The sequence below is a fragment of the Pantherophis guttatus genome, chromosome 2 (genome assembly GCF_059756535.1).
Source record: "Pantherophis guttatus breed Tessera chromosome 2, ASM5975653v1, whole genome shotgun sequence".
In the NCBI taxonomy this organism is placed as follows: domain Eukaryota; kingdom Metazoa; phylum Chordata; class Lepidosauria; order Squamata; family Colubridae; genus Pantherophis; species Pantherophis guttatus.
In genome coordinates, this window is record NC_142064.1 from 114,872,145 (window position 1) to 114,893,906 (window position 21,762).

At 40.3% G+C, this 21,762-nt stretch overlaps 1 protein-coding gene across 2 annotated transcripts; it reads right to left on the minus strand.

Annotated features, from left to right (window-relative positions):
- Window positions 1-177: 177 nt before the first annotated feature.
- Window positions 178-21,072, minus strand: CRB3 (crumbs cell polarity complex component 3). Of its 2 annotated transcripts, none has more exons than XM_087886536.1 (4): window positions 20,956-21,072; window positions 5,774-6,023; window positions 2,450-2,517; window positions 178-1,034 (listed from the first exon to the last, which is right to left on the minus strand). In XM_087886536.1, exons 2-4 carry the CDS (start codon window positions 5,847-5,849, stop codon window positions 831-833), a joined length of 348 nt encoding a protein of 115 aa, XP_087742662.1. In that variant the 5' UTR covers window positions 5,850-6,023; window positions 20,956-21,072; the 3' UTR covers window positions 178-830. The 2 variants fall into 2 exon arrangements, with proteins under 2 accessions (XP_087742662.1, XP_087742663.1); XM_087886537.1 differs by lacking the exon at window positions 20,956-21,072 and adding an exon at window positions 11,861-11,986.
- Window positions 21,073-21,762: the final 690 nt, after the last annotated feature.

A 21,762-nucleotide genomic window follows, 5' to 3' on the forward strand; every position in this document is an offset into this window, starting at 1 on the left:
TATAGAAAATAAAAATAGGATATAAATTGGATGACCCAAACTTTTAAAATGAGACACATGAAAGATGGTGACTTTAAAGAGTTTGGAAGAAGGATGATGAAGCAGCACTTGTAACTGAAGAATAAATAAACAGCATATTTAATATGTGTGAGGTCTAGCTAAATTTCTAGATTGCTCGATGGTTTGCTTCATTTTATTGCTTGGTGTGAGTGATGCATTTAGATCGTTTCAGAATAAACTTTCCATCAAGCAACTGAGTGCATTAACCCTTCCGCCACCGCACAATTCATCAAGTGGTGCCATTTTTTCCCTCATCAAAAAAGGGAGATTGACTTTTATTAGAAAGTGGCATTCTTAAAGGCAGGGGAGACAACAAACACACACTTAAAAAAAACACTTGAAAGGCAAAATCCCCTCCCAGAATCCACCAGTTGGGCTAAGGCAGCAGCCTTCATATCCCGAAGCCACCATCCTTCTCTCTTCAGAAAGACCGACCGTTCCCACTGGCTGCACAGTCGATTCTATTCTAGGAAGAGCAACAGCATGGTCTGTTCCCATAGCATCAGGGTGGGCCTTTTCTTTCTGGGTGCAGAGAGCAGGATCCCATCTTGCATCTCTACTCAGCTCCCGGGCTGCCTTCTTCCTGACATTTGGAACTTCTCCACTGACAGCTATTCATAGCTAGCCAGCCAGCTGGGAATGCTGCCAACCATACCGGGGCTCTTCCAGTTTTACAGGTCCGTTCTCAATCTTTTTTTTTTTTTTTAGTCCAGTGTGCTAAGCAGCTTTTTCCAAGGAGAGACCCCAAAATTGTGTCCTTTTTCACTCTGTCAGATAAGTCGCTCTTCTGGAGGCAGCTTGAGGTTGGTCTGTGGTTCCACACGGGTCCCTGCCTGCTCCTCATTGCTGGGCCGGTAGGTCCCTTCTGTCTGGCGCTTCTCTCGAATTTTGAGTCCCATGAAAACCAAAAGGCCAATTAGCAAGAGTCCTACAAAAACACAAGGCACAGCTATAGCAGCTTCCAGTTCCGCCTTCTGCACAGAGGAAGAGTTGGGGAAAAAAAGCAGAGTTAGTTGCTGTTCAACACAAAAACAGAGCAAGGCAGAGCTCAATATGGAAAAGTTATTACCCACCCTTTGCAGTCTGTGCTGCACAAATAAACAGTTGTAACACATCAGTACAAGTAATCCATGAGTATCAATGGCAATTGGGACTGGGATTGCTGTTGCTAACTAATATAAGCATAAAGCATAAACCCAGGAGTCCAGGTTGCTCTCATAACCCCTGGACCACTTGGGTCATCGAGTGGGTAGAGGCAGGAGTCCCAGGTAAGGAGAGCACTGGGGTCATGTGGATGATGTGGGTAAATTGTGGGTGGGCACTAGGGAGCATATATGGGCTGGTGGGACCGTGGTTGAGCATTAGGGAGTGAGGGCAGTCCAGCAAGGACCATGGGCGGGGGGGGGGGAGTGCTGCAAGCATGATGCTATGGAGCATGGGAGGGATGTTGCAGACATACTCCCTAGTGGGGTTTCTCAGGAGAAAGAGTGGCAAAAGCAACTTATGGTAGTGGCTTGTGAGTGTCCCTGGTGGCTTCCCCTTGACTTTTCTTGTGGGAAGCAACCAGGGAAGTTCTCAAATAGTTATTCTTTGATGGCAGGGAATCTGCAATGGGCACAACATTATGGACCATCCTAAGTACCCCTCGTTCAGCACCTTTTAAACAGTCACTGAGTGGTAACTGGAGGACTATCTGTAGAAAATGTCACTATCCAAAGCCACAGCTTTGCTTATGTGCTAAGCCAGAGCAAGCATTTGAAAATATTTGGAAAAGGGATTTGAGATCTCACACAAGCCGAGCACCTCTGCTATCCATAAAACAAACAGATTGTCATTTTTAAAGCTTATGTACAACTGAAAAAGATTCAGCTGCTTTATGAATCACATTAAAGACACACTGCTTCATTATTTGATTCACTAAACTGCCACAGCTTCTTTGTAGGCTCGGAGCCCTTATCAATTATGGTAGGATGGATGGACACACAGACAGGAAGCAGAGACCTTGTACAGGATCTTCTATGTTTGTTTGTTTCCAATACCAAAAGTACAGCCCAAATCCAGACCCTCCATTGCCAATGCATTCTCGTGTTTGTGTGTAATATACTGAAAACAGTCAGACTTTTATAAGTACTCATGTGAGAACACAACTATCTTTCAAGATTTGTCTCTTTTAAAAAGCTGAACTCTTTGTGAGTCAAAGGGCGCCATCTTGTGGTGATGTTCCACATTGCCCATCTTATAATGGTACTTCCAGTCACTCAATAGAAAACACAAGCATCAATTGTGTTCTTTTCACTCACTGGATAGAAGGGAAATTGCTCTAGGGTTACTTACTATACCTTTCCCTCAAGAACTATTAGTAACTCAGCTCACATTCTGAGACACCTACCGAGAGGCCTTTGGGAGAAGTGGGTGGCACTGACGTAGGCCCTGCTGTGCTGTTATCACCAGAGGAACCTTGGAGAGACATAAAACAGCATTAGAAATAAAGGAAGAGCCTCATATCTGGCTCCGATGCCATGGAAGAAACTGTGCAAATTATGTTGTTCAACACTTCTCCATTACAAACTGCAGCATTCCAATTAGGGGATCACTGAAGCTTTCCCTAATTCCCTCCAGTAAAAATAATGCCAGTCGTCTCATAACACAGTCTATTCAAAATTGGTGTCTATTAGGAAAGTCTTTCTACTTGGGTCTGCACATCTAATTTGTCTTCAGGAATAATTTCTGTTCTCTGGAGCACAAAAAAAAAGGATACTGCTCCATCTTCTAGATTTTTCCCCTAAATATTTGACAATTTATATTGTATCGCTTCAATCTTTTCTTCTCAACCCTACACATACTGTATAGTCAATTTCTTCTCCATTTTGTCATGGGATTATTTGTCTATGCCCCTCACCATCCTGGCTGCCTTTCTGGACTTTCAACTTGCTATTTTTCTTAAAATACCATTTAGCCATAAATAGGACATGGTATTGCAGATGAAAGCACTGCTGAATGAAAATTAGTCTTGACTGTTAGTGGTTCTGCTACTTTGTTGGCTCATGGTCAGCTTATCAACAACTATGGCCCTTAGACTTTTCATGCATATTGTTGCCACCTTATTCAGTTGCCTTTGTTCTTGGACCTAAATGCAGGAGCATAAATCAGGCTTTAGATTCCCAGTTTGATAAACATTCTATAGAAGAATTTAAATCATGAATAAAAATATGGAACATCATAGGGCTTATAACAGAACTTAATGGTACTCCATGTCTTTCCTCTAAAATGATTTTTAATAACACACCAGCCAAGAAATCAAATCTGTCCAAGGTAATGGGTAATTTTAATTCAGCCATGCACTAAAATGCAATGCCACCTAGTGACTGTTACGATATAATATATCCAGGGATCTTTGTAATGCGGTAAACAGGTGGTTTTCCAACCTGTTCACCTGGATTGTTTCTTTTTTGTTTGAATAAAAACAATAAGATATAGTAGTTCTGTGTGTGAAACAGACAAATATTCATGGAGAATCCAGGGTAGTAGTAGCAAAAATAAATGCTTGTCAAGGAATAGCTTCAATCATTCACTAATTCCCAATGCTAGTTAGGGTTTGGTTGTTTCAAACATTCAAGCTCACCACTAGATCCTTAGATAATCACTAAGGCATTGGAGACCCTCTACTGCAGTGTTTCTCAACCTTGGTAGCTTGAAGATGGGTGGACTTCAACTCCCAGAATCCCCCAGCCAGCGCTGGGTTGGGGGTTTCTGGGAGTTGAAGTCCACCCATCTTCAAGCTTCCAAGGTTGAGAAACATGCTCTACTGAGACTTTGCCTGCCCTGTTTATATTCAAGTTAATGTTTTGGGCATTAGGGAAACAGTAACATAGATATACTACTTCCACAAAGTTTTATTCAAATCCTGCCTATATAAATACATTTTCAGTCTCAGTTGCCAATCTGTTGTTGTTGTTTTTTCCTGTTACAGGGCTCAACAATCTTTTCACCTGGATCCATGAGTTTCCTTTTAAAAATGTCCCAAATACCAGCAAGATTGTTAAGAATGCAACATTCTTAGGAAAGGACTCCCTTGACTATTGAATTGCTGGTTTTATTTTTTTAAAGAAACTTCCTTTGACAAGCTTTCACCTGGCTCTTGGGGCAGGTGTGGCTCATGTTTGGATAGTTTCTGCTCCCAGGCATTCCATTTCTGCCTTGGCCTGAGCACTGTTTCAGGTATGAGAAGGTAGGAGGTGGAGCCACCAGGTTTCAACAGTCTTTCCAAGTTTCAGATAATCCACGCCCAGAGTGATAGGCAGGCACTAAAGATTTAGCCAGATCTCATTCCCTGGCCTGAAGGACTCTGAGCTATATCCTGAAAGGGTTTTGCAATTCATAGGTGAGGTCTAGTCAAGAGCCAAAGAATTCAGGGGAAGCCACAGAGGGAAGAAAAGGATTCTGCTTTAGTTGAGCTCTTATTTTAATGCCTCACTATATTTGAATGAGAAATTTTATGGTTAATGGCTTTCTCAGATCGCAGAGAAATTAAAACTACTAGAACAAGGCACGTATATAATTGTGATCTCTTTGAACACAAACCAATTTGCTTCTCTTGTCTACCAAAATGGAAGTCAAATATTGTCCAAATATATATTTATAACTGTTTGGAAAATTGTGACACTTCAAATTTAATAGGTTGTGTCAAATTTAAAAGGTTGTGTCCAAAAGTTGTATAATTTATTTATTAAAACTATTTCTAAGCTACCTTTATGAACTAAAGTCTCCCAAGATAGCTTGTGCAACAGAATAAACTCAACAAGAAAATTGAAATATTTATACTCAAACTGTCCCAAGTTCTAAAATCCAGTTCAGAGTAAAAGCTATGGAAAATATTCAAACACGTTAAATTGAAGGGTTAAATTGAATTTAACTTAATTAAATTTGAATAAAGGGAGCTTTCCCAAAATAGACAATAAAAGCAGATATTCCAGGTCCTCCACCAAAATTTGCAATCTAATAGGTTGCTTCTCCATGCCTGCTGGGATTGCTTTGCTCAAAATCTGGAGCCTGCTGTTTTTTCAGAAAGCTTGAAGGCTTGGCTTTGTTCTGCAGGCCTTGGGGCAGAGTGATTTCTGGCTCCATATTTGATTTGATACTGAGTATTTTACTTTGTTTATATTTATGCCGTTTTCTCCCAACATGCTATTTAACAGTTTATTGGTTTTTCTTTTGGTTTGGTTTTTTTTTCTCAAATGTTAATTTGAGAAATTAATTTATTGCCTATTTCCTTAGATTTGCTTTAGCATTTGAGATGGCTTATAGGTAAAACAAATCAAATAAAAATATATAATGATCCCATACATGGAGCACTGTTTGAATATGACATTGCACTCTTGCTAAATAATTTACAGTCTAAGACATCATAGGATGCCTTCCAAAGTAAAGGCCATCAGTGAAAGCCAATCATACTCCAACAGGAGATAGAATTCCTAGACTTTGTAATATAAGCTGGAAATTTACTATCCAAACTGTTGCAGATAGAGTTTTATTTGGGAGGGGAGGAATTTAGAGAAGATATTCTGACTGTTGGGCATGATCCACTCTTTGGGGCAATCATTAAGCAGACAGGCAACTGTACCAACCACCAACCATCGGAGATGCCAGATTCCCTCCCCAAATTCTAGCCAGCCCATTCTTCTTTCTTTTATGGCAGCAAAGGTAGCTCACCCACCCTGACCCCATGCAGGATGCAAAAGGGATTGGAGAGACACTGCCAGAAGGAGTGCAAGGTATCCAGAGCCAGCCATTGCCCACCTCTCCAGCCAGGAGAGGGGCAGGATGAGGGGAGGAAATCCCCACTGCCGCAGGAGAAAGGCTGCTGGCACTAACTTCTGTCTGTATTGCAGCAACCTCCCAAATACTCCAGGTAGTTCTTCTGCTGCAAGAAAGTCCTGGGAGGGAGATGCCAGGCTTGTTTGCCACTGGAAAAGAAAGAGACAAAGTGATTGATACTCAAATGTCTGGGCAACTGCTAGGTTTGAATCTGGGCCTCCCACAATCTTAGTACAACAACTCAGAAATTGTCTGGAATCATCAGAAGATATTTCTTCCAATGAACAAACGTTCAATTAGATGTTCTTCTGAATGAACAAGTCAAGAAGGGTGTGGAACAGGACTGCAACTGGCTTGCTGCATTCTTTGGTACAACCATTGAACATTCTGCTCTCCACCAACATGGCAATTCTAATATTTTTTCCACTCCACACCCACACACAAAACCGGGACAATAGATCAGTCATTCTGTCCAGCAATATAACATATTCCTCCATAAATATGTGATGCTCCATAAATTGTTACTCATAAACTTATTCCTGGGAGATATTGTATGCATTTAATTTCTCACAACTGTCTTTCAAAGTATTTTAAAGGATACCCTTCTTGTTGGTAGAGTACACTGCATTCAGCCATTATGGATTAGAATGATTTTTGATGGCACCAGTGGTAACTCATGGATTGTTTAAGGAAGTAAGCCAGAGTTTGATACCACTGTTCATTTGCTTATTTATTACAACTATGGCTTAACAAGGATCTCTGGATTTGGTTTACAGTTTGCTGGATTACTACTGGATTACTTTAGAGCTCTGCCTAAATGTTTTTCTGAATCAAATAGATGCAAGCAAGGACATCTAAAATGGGAGCAAAAACAAACCAGTAATTTGACTAATCATGCAGATTATCTATGTGGTTGCTGGAAGTAAAAAATGATTTGGTAACACATAATTAATCAATTAGCTAAACAAGCCACTACAGTATTACTTTTCTCATTTACAAGGCTGATTCTGTCTCATTTCCCATTTAACAGATTACGGTAAAAATGATTTAGATGATATTAAGACCTTAATTATGGACAGCCTAAACCAGAAAACGGCAATATAATCAATGAAATTTTCTTCTGAAGTTGCAGTTTGGGACATGCATGAGCAGTGCCCCAAACCCCTAAATGATTAATATTGTGGGGAAAGGGCTGGAGGTTCCCAAACAACTGTTAATCTGTATGTATAACTGAAAAATAGCACTTAGATAGATATAAGCAACTTGCAAGTAATTTAAAACAAAGACCTGGAATATCTTGTTTTTAAAAAGCAACCCTATTTTATAATCTTAAAATGTGATTAACACAACCAAAGATTCTGGGAATTATTAGATACACCACACCATGCAGGTAGTCCTTGACTTACGACCACAACTGAGCAAAAATTTATATTGCTAAGCAAGACAATTGTTAAGTGAGCTTTGCCCCATTTTACAACCTTTCTTATCACAGTTGTTAAGTGAATCTGGCTTCCCCATTGACTTTGCTTCTTATCAAAAGGCTGCAAAAGGTGATCACATGACCCTGGGACACTGCAACCGTCATAAATACCTGTCAGTTGTGAATTGGTCGAATTTGGATCATATGGCCATAAGGATGCTGCAACAGCCATGTCACTTTTTTCAGTCCTGTTGTATCTTCATATGGTCCCTAAACAAATGGTTGTAAGTTGAAGACTACCTGTATGTTGTACAGATTGGGTTTCTGTATATTAGAAATATAATATTTTGAATGAGACACAGCTCATATATTTTGCCCTTGTTTTCTTGTGCCATTATTTTGGTTTAATATTCACCAAGTTGCTGAGAAAACAAACATTAAAGATGTGAATGTGAAGTTAAATCACATTTGAAATTTAGCTTTCCTATGCATGGGATACAACTAAAAATATTGTTTTATTATTTCACACTTGACATAAATCTTTGGATGAAATACGGGTAGTCCTTGACTTACAACAGTTCATTTAGTGACCATTCAAAGTTACAACAGTACTGAAAAATGGGACTTATGACTGTTTTTCACAGTTACCACCTTTGCAGCATCCCAAGGTCATATGATCACTTTTTACAACCTTCTCACAAGGAAAAACATATGGGAAGCTAGATTCGCTTAACAACTAGGATACTAAGTTATCAAGTGATTCACTTAATAACTGTGGCAAGGTAGGTCATAAAATGGGGCAAAACTCACTTAACAAATGTCTTGCTTAACAACAGGAATTTTGGGCTCAATTGTGGTCTTAAGTTAAGGACTACCTGTATGTATTCACTCTCTACCTATGAACTAGACTGAAGACAGCCATCCAACAGTTCTTTATGTGATTGAATTTCGATTTCTTTAAGAATTGACCTTTTCATTTTATAGTTAGGTATTTCTCTTATTAGTTTATTTTTATTTATGTTTTTTTCTATTTTGTTATATGATGTTTTTTCCTTTTTATATGTTAAATCATTCACATATTAAAAAAGCAAAAAAAATGAAAAAGTGAATAATTTGTGTTTAAAAAGTTGAAAACCACAAAATCAAAAAGATTTGATGAGAAATCCCACTCAGATGAAAGCAGGGGTGAAATGCTACCGGTTTGCTCAGGTACGGGAGAATCGGTAGTGATAAAAACTACAGGTTCGGGCAAACCGATAGTATAAAAATGCTTTAAAAAGTTTTTTAAAAAGGTTCCGACGATCACAGCTGTGCCGCGTGATCGTGGGAACCTTTTTTTTACTTTTTTAAAGCATTTTCTTACTACCAGGTTGGGTGAATAGGTAGTAAAAAAGCTTTAAAAGTTTTTTTTAAGTTGGCCACGCCCACTCAGTCACATGACCCCACCACCACCAAGCCACATCCACCAAGCCACACCCACAGAACTGGTAGCAAAAAAAAATTGCATTTCACCACTGGATGAAAGTACTGCTTCAATATGTCACATGAGGCAAACTGCTGCCTGAAGGGACCAGATGACTGCAAAGAAATGTAATCTTTCCACCACCATCCTGTCAGAACCTATCTTTCCATCCCTCTACCACCCAGTCTCAACTCTCAATCCCTATCCTCCCACCCACCTGCCATCAGAACTTATGAAGCTTCTTGCATGAGAAGTGAAACATTTTCTTCTTCTTCCTCAAAGGAAAAAAAAAACAGTCCAGAAAAAAAGCACCTTTAAGACAACTATGACCTGGATCAGGGGTCTCCAACCTTGGCAACTTTAATACTTGTTGACTTCAAGTCCCAGAATTCCTCCGCCAGCTTTGCTTATGCTGACTGAGGAACTCTGGGAGTTGAAGTCCATAAGTTTTAAAGTTGCCAAGGTTGGAAATCCCTGACCTGGATGACTGAGAATCTCCACAGACATCCTTGCTATCCCCACAAAAAACATACAATTGCTCCTCTGAGATGGAAATACTTAAACATTCATGACTTGTATTTGGTTAGTTAGGGCTATTAAGTCAGGCCCCACCCTGGTGATTATATGGACAAACACCGTCTGCAATTCTTCCAAGGACATCCCAATTATCTCCCTGATCCCATCCATCCATTACATCCGCTGCCTTCCCCTTCCCTGAACTTTGCCACAAGGAGAGATGCTTTTCTTAGTCTACTATCCCCCAAACTGCATGCCCCAAATATGTGACTTTTTTTGCTGAGTAACAACTCAAGGAAACAGGAGCAATTTTGCGTTTCTTGCCATCCGTGGCAGTCTTAGCAAATGACCTCTAATTTGTAACTCGGTACTTTCTTTCACTCTCTCTTTCTCAATAGTCAACTACATAAGGTTTTCAAAATTCACCCACCTGTATAGTCCATCATCATCATCATCATCATCATCATCATTATTTTGCTGCTCTCCCTAAAGTGAACCCAACATCCCAAAGCTCCTCCCCTCTCCTCATGCATATAAAAGCATAATCTTAATACACATTTCAATCCCACTCTGGATAGAAAAGAGGAAGGTGCCTGGACTGATCCTTGGAAGTGAGTCATACTACCTTCTGGGCCAAAAGAAGCAGATGGGCTCAAGGGGCCACGGTTACATTCTTTCACAGGTTCATTTAGAAATTGTTCCACTGAAATCTATGAGCACAGGTAGTTCTCAGCTTACAACCCTTTGTTTAGTGATGATTGGAAGTTACAGCAGAAAAACGATATGGCTGTTTTTCACACTTACAACCATTGTAGTCAACCATTTTGGTCACATGATCAAAATTCTGTGCTTGGCAACTGACTCATATTTAGGACAATTTCAGTATCCTGGGATTACCTTTTGTGACTTTTTGACAAGCAAACTGAATGAAGAAGCCAGAGTCACTTAACAGCCATGTCACTAACGTAACAACTGCGGTGATTCACTTAACAACTGTGGCCTTTATGAAAGGTCATAAAGTGGGGCAAAATTCACTTAACAATTGTCTTGCTTAGGAGCAGAAATTTTGGGCTCAGTTGTGATTGTAAGTTGAAGACTACCTGTAACATGAATGAGGTATAGGATGGAGCTATATTTAACAAGCATATCACAAAGGATGAAAGCCTGAGTAGTATACCAGCAAAGGCCCAATTGAAAAGTCACCTCTGGCATGAATTTATTAAGTGGACTTCAAGGAAGCTACCCACTAATTCACATACAGTACAGCTAGTCCTCAGCTTATGAACACAACTGGGACCAGAATTTCTGATGCTAAACAAGTGAGCTGTGCCTGATTTCATGACCTTTTTTGCCATTGTTTTTAAGCGAATCAGTGCAATTGTTAATTGACTCATGTGATCGTTAAGCAAATCTGGCTTCTCCCCTTGACATTGCTTGTCAGAAGCCAGCTAGGAAGTTCACAAATGGCAATCACATGACCTGGCATACTCCAACAGCCATAAATACATGTTGCCAAGCACCTGAATTTGATCACGTGACCATGGGGATATTGCGAGTGTGGGGACCGCCATTGTAACTTCAAACGATTGCTAAACAAATGGTGCAAATTATGATGCAAACTATGTATAATGGTAACAATATTGCCCTACCTTGAAATATGTCCTCAAGATGGAATGAAGAGAGTTGTATAGGCTTAGCATTAAGATTTAACATGGGTTCCTGTAATTTTTATTTTGGGGGCAACTTTTATATTTAAGGAATAAATCAGAAAAAATAAGTTTTACCATATAAATAAGGCTGGGCTCTTATTTTTGGAGCAACAATATCTGTCCACCAAACACCTAACCTTTTTACTCCCAATGTCAGCAGCACAACTGGGGAATACGAAAGGGCTAGATGATCCTGCTAGATGCTCACCCCTATTTAAAATGGTGTTTCTTAGAGAAGCAGCACAGTGGAAGCCAGGCTGAGACCCAGAAGAAGAGCAGTTCAGTCCAGAGGCTTTGAGCAAGATATGTTTTGATTCACATTACCCAGCAAGGGTGGATAAAACCAAACAGAAAAACAGCAATGAGCGCTCCCCAGCCGGACTAGTCAATAATTTACATGTAGGTCATAACCAGCATGCCCCCTGGGACTGATAAGGAAATTGTGGAGGACACTGATTCAGGATCAGGAGGAGGAAGGAGTATTAGATATGTTCAACTACCTTGAGTTACTTATAAAGTAATAAAGATGGGATTTTAAAAATCTAATATATAAATAAATTTAGTGAGATCTTTCCTCGGATCTTCAGGATAAGGTGGGAATAAAGAGTTAATTCGTATTCACAGGGAGCCAATTAGCCAAGAGGTAAATTAATCAACATTTCAAAAGTAGATATTGCTCACTCTTCTGTACTACAACATCAAGGGGGAATGGTTTCAGGGCTTTGTCAGGGTGGGGAGGGGAAGAGAAATTGGGTTTTCCTTTTGCTTTTTTGATACAAGACCACACTAGGAAGTGGGGGGGGGCTCCATATTCTCCAGAAATTGGACATCCAGCCAACAATAGGAAAGTCTCGATAGCTGCTTATGTATAGTACTTACAAATCAGTCTTCTAAACAAAATTCATTGCTGTTTTTTCTCTCCCAGCAGTTTTACGTTTCTTAATTATTTTAACCCATCACAACAATTTCAAGTCAACTTTTTCCTTCTTTTCTAAAAAACAGAACAGACTGTTTCCCAATCAGCCAGGTCCATGCACGATTTCTTCACCAGCAGAAACCCCGTCAATTGCCTGTCAGACTGTTAGGAGAGAACTTACCCTCGAGTTGTTAGTTCAATGGGAGTGCACATCAGCAATTGCTTCACTTCCTGGGCGGAAAGCAAAACCGGATTGCTTAATAATCTGCACACACCAGAGGAATTTATTTACTGAGTCGGATCACACATCCACCTCATCTGGCATTCCGCCAGCAACCACCCCTCAAGATGCAAGACAAGCCACGAAGCAAACAAAAGGCTGTGGCTAGTAGCCACCAATTAACACACCACCAGTCATCTCTGAGAGCTATGGCAGTGCCTATGGCAGTGCCTTTCATTGCTTAATGCACAATAGCAGGGACCTAAAGAACTCTTTCAGGCCTGCCCAAAGCAATACTATATTGTTCCCTCAGCATAGCTTTCAGACTTTACCTCTACTTTGCCCTTTGAACACACTTGCATGCATGCATGCACGCGCGCACACACACACACACACACACACCCTTTTCTGAGAAGAGAAATGTAACTTGAGCACCCTGAAAGGATCCAAATTAATCTGACCTTAGACTTGTAAAACATGGATTACTCCAGATGCACGTTGAATTAACAACTCTGGATACCTTCTACTGTAACACGTGGATATAGCATTTACATCTTAGCCTATGTTCCTTGTGAATAAAAGTGTGCCTGTGCTACTGATCGTGGTTTCACCTTCTATGATTGCTAACTTTAAAGCAGCCACTGCACAGTGCATTAAAAGCTTTGCTCGCCTTGTTTTATGCATAGGTAAAAGTGGATGTAATTTGAAAATATTGAAAATCTTTCACCTGCAAAAGGAATGGCATAAGAAAGCTTGCCCAATTATCAAAAGGGCAGCCATATTCAGTAGCCACTTGCCAAAAGGAAAGCTTGCAAGGTTGCCCACTATCTTCTGCTCTCATACTTACTCAGGACACCATGAACTAACAACCATTTGCTCTGATCAGGTTCATGGGCATGCTCCCAATAAATACTGGGCTGCAAAAATCCAAGATCCCAGCATTTCAGAGAAACAGGCACCTTGATTTTTTTTTTAAAAATGGCTGCTAAGAAGCATTTCAAGACCTCTTCATCCTGCATAATCTTTGTGAAAATTACTTGTTCCCCAGTGCAATTAGTAGGGAGGAGAGAAACAGCATCTAAATCAGAATCTCCATGGCAGGAAAGTTTTAACCCCTCCCCATAATAACCAGGCCCACCATGCTCCCCCAAATTACTCCTTCTTCGCAGAGTGAAAGAAGCATCTTCTTGCTCTTCCCATCCCACTTGGGAAGGTTCATCAGAGTCACATCAACCTGATTATTCTTAAAGCAATCCAACTTCCCAAGAGCTCCTTAGCAGGAACAGTAGTATGCCTTTGTCTATGCAGGGTGAAAAAAAGGTTGGCTGTTCTTATCTTATTAAACATCACATTTCTATGGAACTTTCAAACAATCTCAGTTTACCATTTCAACAAAAGAACAATTGCGATATTGACTTTTTCCATTAGTAAAGAAAGCTGAAAGAGATGAAGGAAGTAGTGGCATTCATAATTGAAAGATTTTTGTCGGAGGACCAAAAACTACCTAGACAGGCTTCCTCAAATAAATAGAACCCAAGTTCTCTCAGAGAATATATTCATCATTACCATCACCAGAAAGGACTCCTGTTGGAGATCTACTACCACATTTTGTTTCCTAGGGAACTAATCAAATGCCTCTTGGATGCTTACACACAGATATTGATGATGATAACTGTCAAGTTTATCTCCATTTTTTTTGTTTTGTTTTGTTGGGGAATGGGGTAGGGATGTCCTCAAGTCCATGTTGATGCCTGAGGACTGTCTGGACTAATCCCTGAAGTTTTCTTGGTAAGATTCCAGAAGGGGTTTGTCCTTCCCTTCTTCCTAGGACAGAGACAGAGACAGATTGGCCCGAAATCACCCAGCTGGCTTTGTGCCTAAGGCAGGACTAGCACTCTCAGTCTCCTGGCTTCTATCTGCCTTAACCATTATGCCAAACTGGCTGTGTCCAATATCCAGCATCAAAAATACACAACCTCAGCACAGGGAAGTCCATGAAGATTATCTCTACCAATCTTTGCCATTTGTAGTTCATATGTTTGCTTTCTCTCAGCAAAGCACAGGTGATAGAAATCTGACAGCAGTACTTAAAACCCAATGGAGAAACATCTCAGCCTCTCAGGCACTCTGGTTGGACTCATATATCATACTAAAGCCATGGCTTCCCCAAGATTTTTTTAAAAACTATCATGGCTCAGTTTATTTATAATGTTAAGCCATCAATCATAATTTACCAACTCTAGTGGCTCTGTCCACCCACCACATTAAACTGGAATCATCCAGTCCAGTGGTGGGGATTCAAATTTTTTAACTATCAGTTCTGTGGGTGTGGCTTGGTAGGCGTGGCTTGGTGGGCATGGCAGGGGAAGAATACTGTAAAATCTCCATTCCCTCCCCAATCCAGGAGAAGGTTACTGCAAAATCCCCATTTCCTCCCAATCAGCTGGGACTCAGGAGGCAGAGAATAGATGGGGGTGGGGCCAGTCAGAGGTGGTATTTACCGTTTCTCTGAACTACTCAAAATTTCCGCTAAAATATCTAGGAGTTCAGGTTGCAGAATCAAACATGAAATTGTTTCAAAATAACTATGAGGTGTTGTGGCGAGAGGTGCAGAAAGACATGGAGACTTGGAAAAAACTGCAGCTGTCTCTACTTGGAAGAATAGCAGCAGTTAAGATGAACATTTTGCCAAGATTTCTTTTTTTGTTTCAAATGATTCCGGTGCTTAAAAGTGATAAACAATTGAAAGTCTGGCAAACTGGACTCAATAAGTTTGTCTGGAACGAGAAAAAGCCGAGAGTGAAATTGAAAATTATGCAAGATGTTCCAGAAAGAGGAGGTCTTAAACTTCCAAACCTACAGTTATATTATGATGCAGCAGCTTTAACTTTAACAAGTGATTGGTTTGGAAGTAAAAAGGCTGGAATATTGAATGCAGAAAGTTTTGATCTTGAATTTGGATGGCATGCTTACTTATTTTATGATGACAAAGTTGATAAAGTATTTAAAAGTCATATACTTAGAGACTCTTTGATGAGAGTTTGGAAGAAGCACCGACTCAAATGGGATTATAAAATACCGCTATGGCTAGATCTTGGTCATACTTTGTGGAATACAAATATAATGTCACTCGGGGGGGGGTTATACAAAGAGGTTCTTATTACAGATGTGGGCAGATGGCAGCTGAAGACATTGCAGACACTGTTGGACGAAGGGATTAATTTAACTTGGTTACAATATAATCAATTACAATTGAGATGGAAAGAGGACCAAAAAACTGGTATTATGTTGCACGAGGAAGAATTGGTTAGACATATAAAAGAGAAAGGTCCAATGCATATCAAAAGGCTTTATAATGTTTTGCTAGAAAGGGACTCAGAAACTGAATTAGTTAAAGATTGTATGATTAAGTGGGCACAAAATTTTGAAGAACCAGTGATGTTGGAAACATGGGAAAAAATTTGGGTTCAGAATGTTAAATTTACACAGTCGCAGAATCTGAGGGAAAATTTCTATAAAATGTTTTATAGATGGCATTTAGATCCCAAAAAGTTGTCATGTATGTACCCTAATGTTCAGCCAAAATGTTGGAGATGTGAATGTTTGGATGCTACGTATTATCATGTTTGGTGGACCTGTAGGAAAGTTAAGGCTTTTTGGATAAAAATTTGGTGGGTCATGCAGAATGTTTTGAAGAAAAAAATTCAATTCTCTCCACAATTGTTTTTATTGGGTATAGTTAAGGGTTTTACATCGGGTGAAACAAAATTGATATTGTATATGATAACAGCAGCAAGATTGTTGATAGGTAAATATTGGAAAAATGAAGCTTTGCCCACTATTGAAGAATGGACTTTGAAGATGGCCAGTTTTGCAGAGATGGCGAAGATTTCAGCATACTTAAAAGATTGTTCACAAGAGACTTATGAATGGGAATGGAAAAGGTGGATAGAATATGTTCAGAACAAATATCAAACTAGAAAGTATCAAATAGCTTTTATTTGAAAATAATGTATTAGAAATATTTTAATGTAATGAGGTAAAAAGAAAAATTATACAGGGGAGGGAGGGGTTCAAGTTTACACATAAGTGTCATACTAAGGGGTTTTTTTTGTGCTTTTTTTTTTACCAGTTATGAGTATATTATAGGGAAGTCTGGGGGAAGGGGAGGGTTAGGGAGGTTGGGAAGTTTGGGGGGGGTGGGGGGGGAAAAAGGGGTGAAAATGTAATTGTAAAACTTTTGCAATAAAAAAAAAAAATTCCGCTACTGGTTCTCCAGAATTTGTCAGAACCTCTGATCCAGTCTCATTATGGTTAAAGCATAATGTGATGAGCCCAATCAGTAAGCAATTTAAGGCAGCCATTCACAAAGAAGAGAACCAATACAGTAACTTTTATGGCAAAAGGATTGAGCTAAGGTTCTTCAGCAATTACCGTATATCACTGGAAACCTGAGCCAGAACACATTGCTAACAATCAAATTACATTGTAGCTTGCAGATCATATTACCTTCCAGTTTGGTTTAACTCTGGTTTATTTAATAAATTGTAATCACTTAGGTTCATGGAATATGCTGGGTTGAAACCAAACAAACTACACAATACCTTACTGTAATGTGTGAATTGAGCCTAAAAATCATAATCAGTTCATCCAAAAATGTTTAATTAGCTCCTTTTAATATGACAGTGATTCGCATCCATAAGCCTACTTTACAGTACTACTCACTTTACATATCAGTATCACCCCCAGCCAATACAAATATGTGGAATGGAATGGAATGGAATGGAATGGAATGGAATGGAATGGAATGGAATAGAATAGAATAGAATAGAATAGAATAGAATAGAATAGAATAGAATAGAATAGAATAGAATAGAATAGAATAGAATAGAATACTTTATTGGCCAAGTGTGATTAGACACACAAATGGTTACTTCTAATTGCTCTAAATATTTCTGGCATCAAAAAGGTTTAAGAAATGGTTTAGCCTCTGACTATCAATGAGATATTTCCCTTGTTCCTTTAACAAATTATCCCAGTTAGCTCTTGAAATAATTACATTCTTATTTTCATAAAACTCCCAATCATTTACTTGGGAAGGACTCACCTTGGGCCTTAACTCATACTGACACCTGGCTAGCAAGGAAAAACTTCTTTACATGAGTGGATCTCAAAAGATAGTAAATGCACCACTTTTAGTTTGGTTCCTATGGGAACCAAGGTAAAATCGCTGACACTTTAAGTAAGTTCTTAGTGACTGCCACCAATGAAATAAAAGGCGTGTTCTGTTTCTACCATGATGGATCTAAGTTCTCTGAATAATTGTTAATCCAAGTATATTTTATACAGAAGTTCCTGATTTACAACCTTTCATTTAGTAACCGTTTGGAGTTACAATGGCAGTGGCACTGAAAAAAAGGGACTTATAGCCATTTTTCACACAACCATTGCAGCATCCTGGTGGTCATGAGATCAAAATGTGGACACATTGACGATTGCAATGTTCCAGTGTCATGTGATTGCCTTTTGTGACCTTCTGACAAGCAAAGTCAATGGGGACATTGACAATTGTGTTACTAACTTAGCTGCAGTGATTCACTTAACAACTGTGGTAAGAAAAGTTGTAAAATGGGATGAAACTCACTTAACAACTATCTCACTTAGTAGAAAAATTTGGACCCAATTGTTGTCATAAGTCAATGACTACCTGTATCTTAAAAAAGTTGAAAAGCACTGCCTTAGATTACAGTGGTTTCTTGGAATAGATGCAGGAACTAATTTCTGTGTATTTCCACACAGAAAGTTGGCAATTGTGAACGCCTCTTGACTCAGAGTGTTTTCCCCCACCCTCTTCTTCCTTCTGATACCATATTCTAATGCTAGAAGCCCAGAGCAAAACGTCAGCTGTGAGACAGACTCATTCCCATGATCTTTAGGAAGCTTTCATGAGTCACTGGTTAAAAGGTGATACCAACTCTCTTACACTGAGACACGTTGATTTCATTCCACTGGAATCATAGTGTGGAGCTAACCTCCCTTAGAAAGAGATAAGCCCCAAATCAGCCAACCACATTTTATCTTCATGCCATGTGTGAACCTATTCATGGACGTTAGCCTACAATTCAGAGTACTGTCTGTATTCTGCCAGTGAGTCAAGAGAGCTGCTGCTGATATTTTCTGCTCGGCAAGGCCTTGAGCCTATCCAGAAGTCCAAGTGGGTAAATCTCTCCTGTTACCTTTGAACTTCTTTTTCTAAGACAAGCACCACAGGGACTAATCATAGAGTAACTATACAGGGGTTGCTTACACCAAGGGTTATCTTTAATAGCCACAGTTTCAGCAGTTTTTGTCTGTGCATTAGACAGAACCTAGAGATACTCCTAATCATTTCCACTTTGTTCCAAATTGATCTAACTTCTGTAACAGCAGCCATGTTCTAAGAATCTGAACCTTATTATTTCAGAGGTATATTCACATTAATTTTACCACTTCAGAGCATGAAAGAGAGTAAACTGGAGTTTTGTTTTGTTCTTTTTCTTATCATGGTTCCTGCACTTTTCACATTTTCAAAAAGAGCATGATTTATCAGGAGATATCTATGTTTGCTGAGCAGGTAATCATCATGTCATCAGATCTCTACTTGGCAATTAAGGCACATCTACTGGGGAAAGGAGCTTGGGCCATCCTAGATTTCAGATAGTGCACTTTTTAGATGAAGCATTGTCCAAGCAAAAGTTCCACCCTTATAAAACACAGTGTAAAGCTGCCAAATTTTTTATGGTTGCGTAGTATGAGTAAATCTTCCCTATCCTCTTCCTCTTCCTTTTGATTTGCGCCACTGAACAAGTTTCAAGCCTGGTCAAGTCATATGAAGGCCCTACCCATCAGCACATATATAACCACAATGATTTCAAATCTTGGCAATCCATCTGGACTCTGAACGGTTACAGGTAAACAAGAAGCTGGATTAATATATTTACGCTCTATTTTGATAAGTTTCAACAAGCATCACTAGCCTAGTTCTCATATAATCCTAAACCACAAACCATGGTTTACAATCACATGGTTGACTCCATGGATCACAATAAGGCTAAATTAAAACACAATATGGATTTGAGCAGCAGTTCTTACAAGTGTTCAAGCTCAAATACTTTAACATTTCTCAGTTTTAATTTATAGTACAGTAAATATCTATTGGTAAAATCCACATAAACCAAAGCTCTTCAGAATAGGTAGTTATTTTAAGAATGTAAAGGGATCCCAAGATCAACCACTAGTTTAGATCAGTGTGTGAATCAAGTCAGAGGGAACAAGCTCAGCTTTCCACATCCGCCCCCCCCCCAAAAAATCTAATCTGATCTGATGTTTACTTCTGTGCAGCTGAAAGTTTAACACAGACAATTCTGGCAGTCCTGTGCCTGCAACTTCTATGAACATTGTCTTTTCACTGGTTCCTACAACTAAATTTCATCCTAACCAACTTTCCTGGTAAGGCAAGAAAAGTCACTTTTCCCCTCTGCAGAAAACAATCCCCCCAGAGTGACCAGATACAAAGGGAGCCAAGGCCTCAGTACTTTGAGAAACTGCAAAGGAGTTACACCTGCTCAATATTCCACCTCCTATCTGTGGCAAAGGCACTGCTTTTATTTATTCAAAAATCTCTGTGCTCTAGACAGAGCAGAAAGTAACTCACAGTCTAATAGGCTGTTTTTCAGTAGGCTACCTGCTGGGATGCTTGCAAGAATGCTAGGCTTTTCAAAGTGCTTAGGTTCTTAAAGACACATGCTTACAGAGAGCAGCTGCACGAGAAAAACCTGTAGTCCCTTCAAAACAAATGTATGGCATAAGCTTTGCTAGGCTGCACTACAGTTCATCAGGTGGGGATTCTGGATTAGGGAATATATATGGTGGATGGGGGAGATGGTTTATAAACAAGGAAAACAGAAATTAAAAATAGAAAGTGAAGTTAAAAGTACATCTCTATACTATGTACATGTAAGAATAGAGCTGTAAAATGCATTGTGGGGATGAAGGGAATTCCAGCCTTTTCTTTTCTAAGAAGCCAGGGCAACGGGTAAAGGCACAGGGAGAGATTCGCTGCATCTTCTAATCCCAAAAGCCCATGAATTTCTCATCCCCAGCCTTACAAGATTTGGCTCAACTCTCAATTCCGTTCCTAGCAGAAGACAAGAACTCCCTCTACCCGGTTTCCCAGGTTGGATTGGGAGAAATTCCAGCAGGTTACTCAACGGTTAACCTGGCCGCTTAGGAAACACAACCCATCGAAAAGTCGCTCAAACAGGGAGCAGCACTAACTGCTCGTGGCCACGGCCCGATCGGATCCCCTTCCAGATGCCCCGCAGAAGCCGGCTTACTTTCCCTTCCCAGCAGAAGTTAAGGCCGGGAGCGCACCAAAAGGACACCAACGTTCAAAGGAGCCGTTTTCCCTTCGCGTTTGAGGCACCTGCTTCGCCCGCCCTTTCCCGGGAAACAGCTGGAAGTTGTAGGGGAGAACCGCCAAAGTGGACTTCGGCGCCGGGCTCGGAAGGTCCAAGCAGAGCACGCCAACAACTGTAGCTCGAAGGAAAAACCCGCACAAGCCCCGGCTTAATAATGGGACACCCCCCCCAGGTCAGCCCGACCAAAAACAAACAAGAGAAAACAAAACACCCCACCCTTGGTTTCCGAGGATCGGGAAGGAGAAACAGGTTTGCCTTCCTTCTCCGGGGCAGCACTCCAAGCCTTCACCTTCGCTGGTGGGGATGCCAAAGTTCGCAAGCCCCGAAGAGGAAACCTCCAACCCCGCTCCCCCTCCGCCCCATCCCCGCCTTTCTTTACCTGCTTCGCACTGTCGGCCAAGCAGCTTCTGAGCTCGAGAGCTCGCCCTGACCCAGCAGTCGCTCTCCCGCAACGACGACAGCGCCGCCGCCGCCGCCGCCGCCGCCTCCTCCCCTCCGAGGCACGTGATCCTCAAAGCAACAGGTACTTCCCGTCCCGTACCTGAGCCAGGTGAGGCGCCCCCTCCCGCTTATCTGGCTGCTCTGCCAATCAGAAGAAAGCAGCGCTGGCCCGGCGGGATCGCTCCCCCGAGTTCCCTTCTCCTGGCTTCTTCCAGAGCGCTTCTGCCTTTCTGGTGCCTGCTTTGGTCGCCCATTCGACGCGGTTGGCTTCCGCATAATATTGTTAAGCACATTGCTTTATAGAATAGTTAATAAAAGGAGGGAGATGTGCCCCGAGGAGACTGCAATCTAAGTGCCAGCCCGGAGTATCACATCAAAATGATCACAATTGTCACTTGGTTTCTCTTTTCCCGGTTGCTGTGCTAGGCGCCCTTTCCTAAGAGTAGATTTATTATTATTATTATTATTATTATTATTATTATTATTATTATTATTATTATTATTATTATTAAAAATTTTATACCGCCCTTCTCCTGAAGGACTCAGGGCGGTGTACAGCCATATTAAAACAACATATACCACAACATTTAAAAACAGTTTAAAATATATTAAAAATTTGGCCCTTATATTAAAAACTACAAACATCCAATTAAAATTCATTTTCTAAGCCAGCACACAACAGGTGGAAAACAAACAAAACAAACTTAATCTGACACTTTAACAGGGCACAAGGCAGCATTCCAAT

Bases quoted from the DNA above. Each gene is read 5' to 3' on its own strand.
- CRB3 (XM_087886536.1), bottom strand. From the start codon at position 5,849: ATGGCTGGCTCTGGATACCTTGCACTCCTTCTGGCAGTGTCTCTCCAA. The intron at 2,518-5,773 runs GTGGGTGAGCTA...TGTCTCTCCAAG, and splicing joins GCATCCTGCATGGGGTCAGG to GTTCCTCTGGTGATAACAGC. The intron at 1,035-2,449 runs GTAGGTGTCTCA...TCCTCTGTGCAG, and splicing joins CTTCTCCCAAAGGCCTCTCG to AAGGCGGAACTGGAAGCTGC.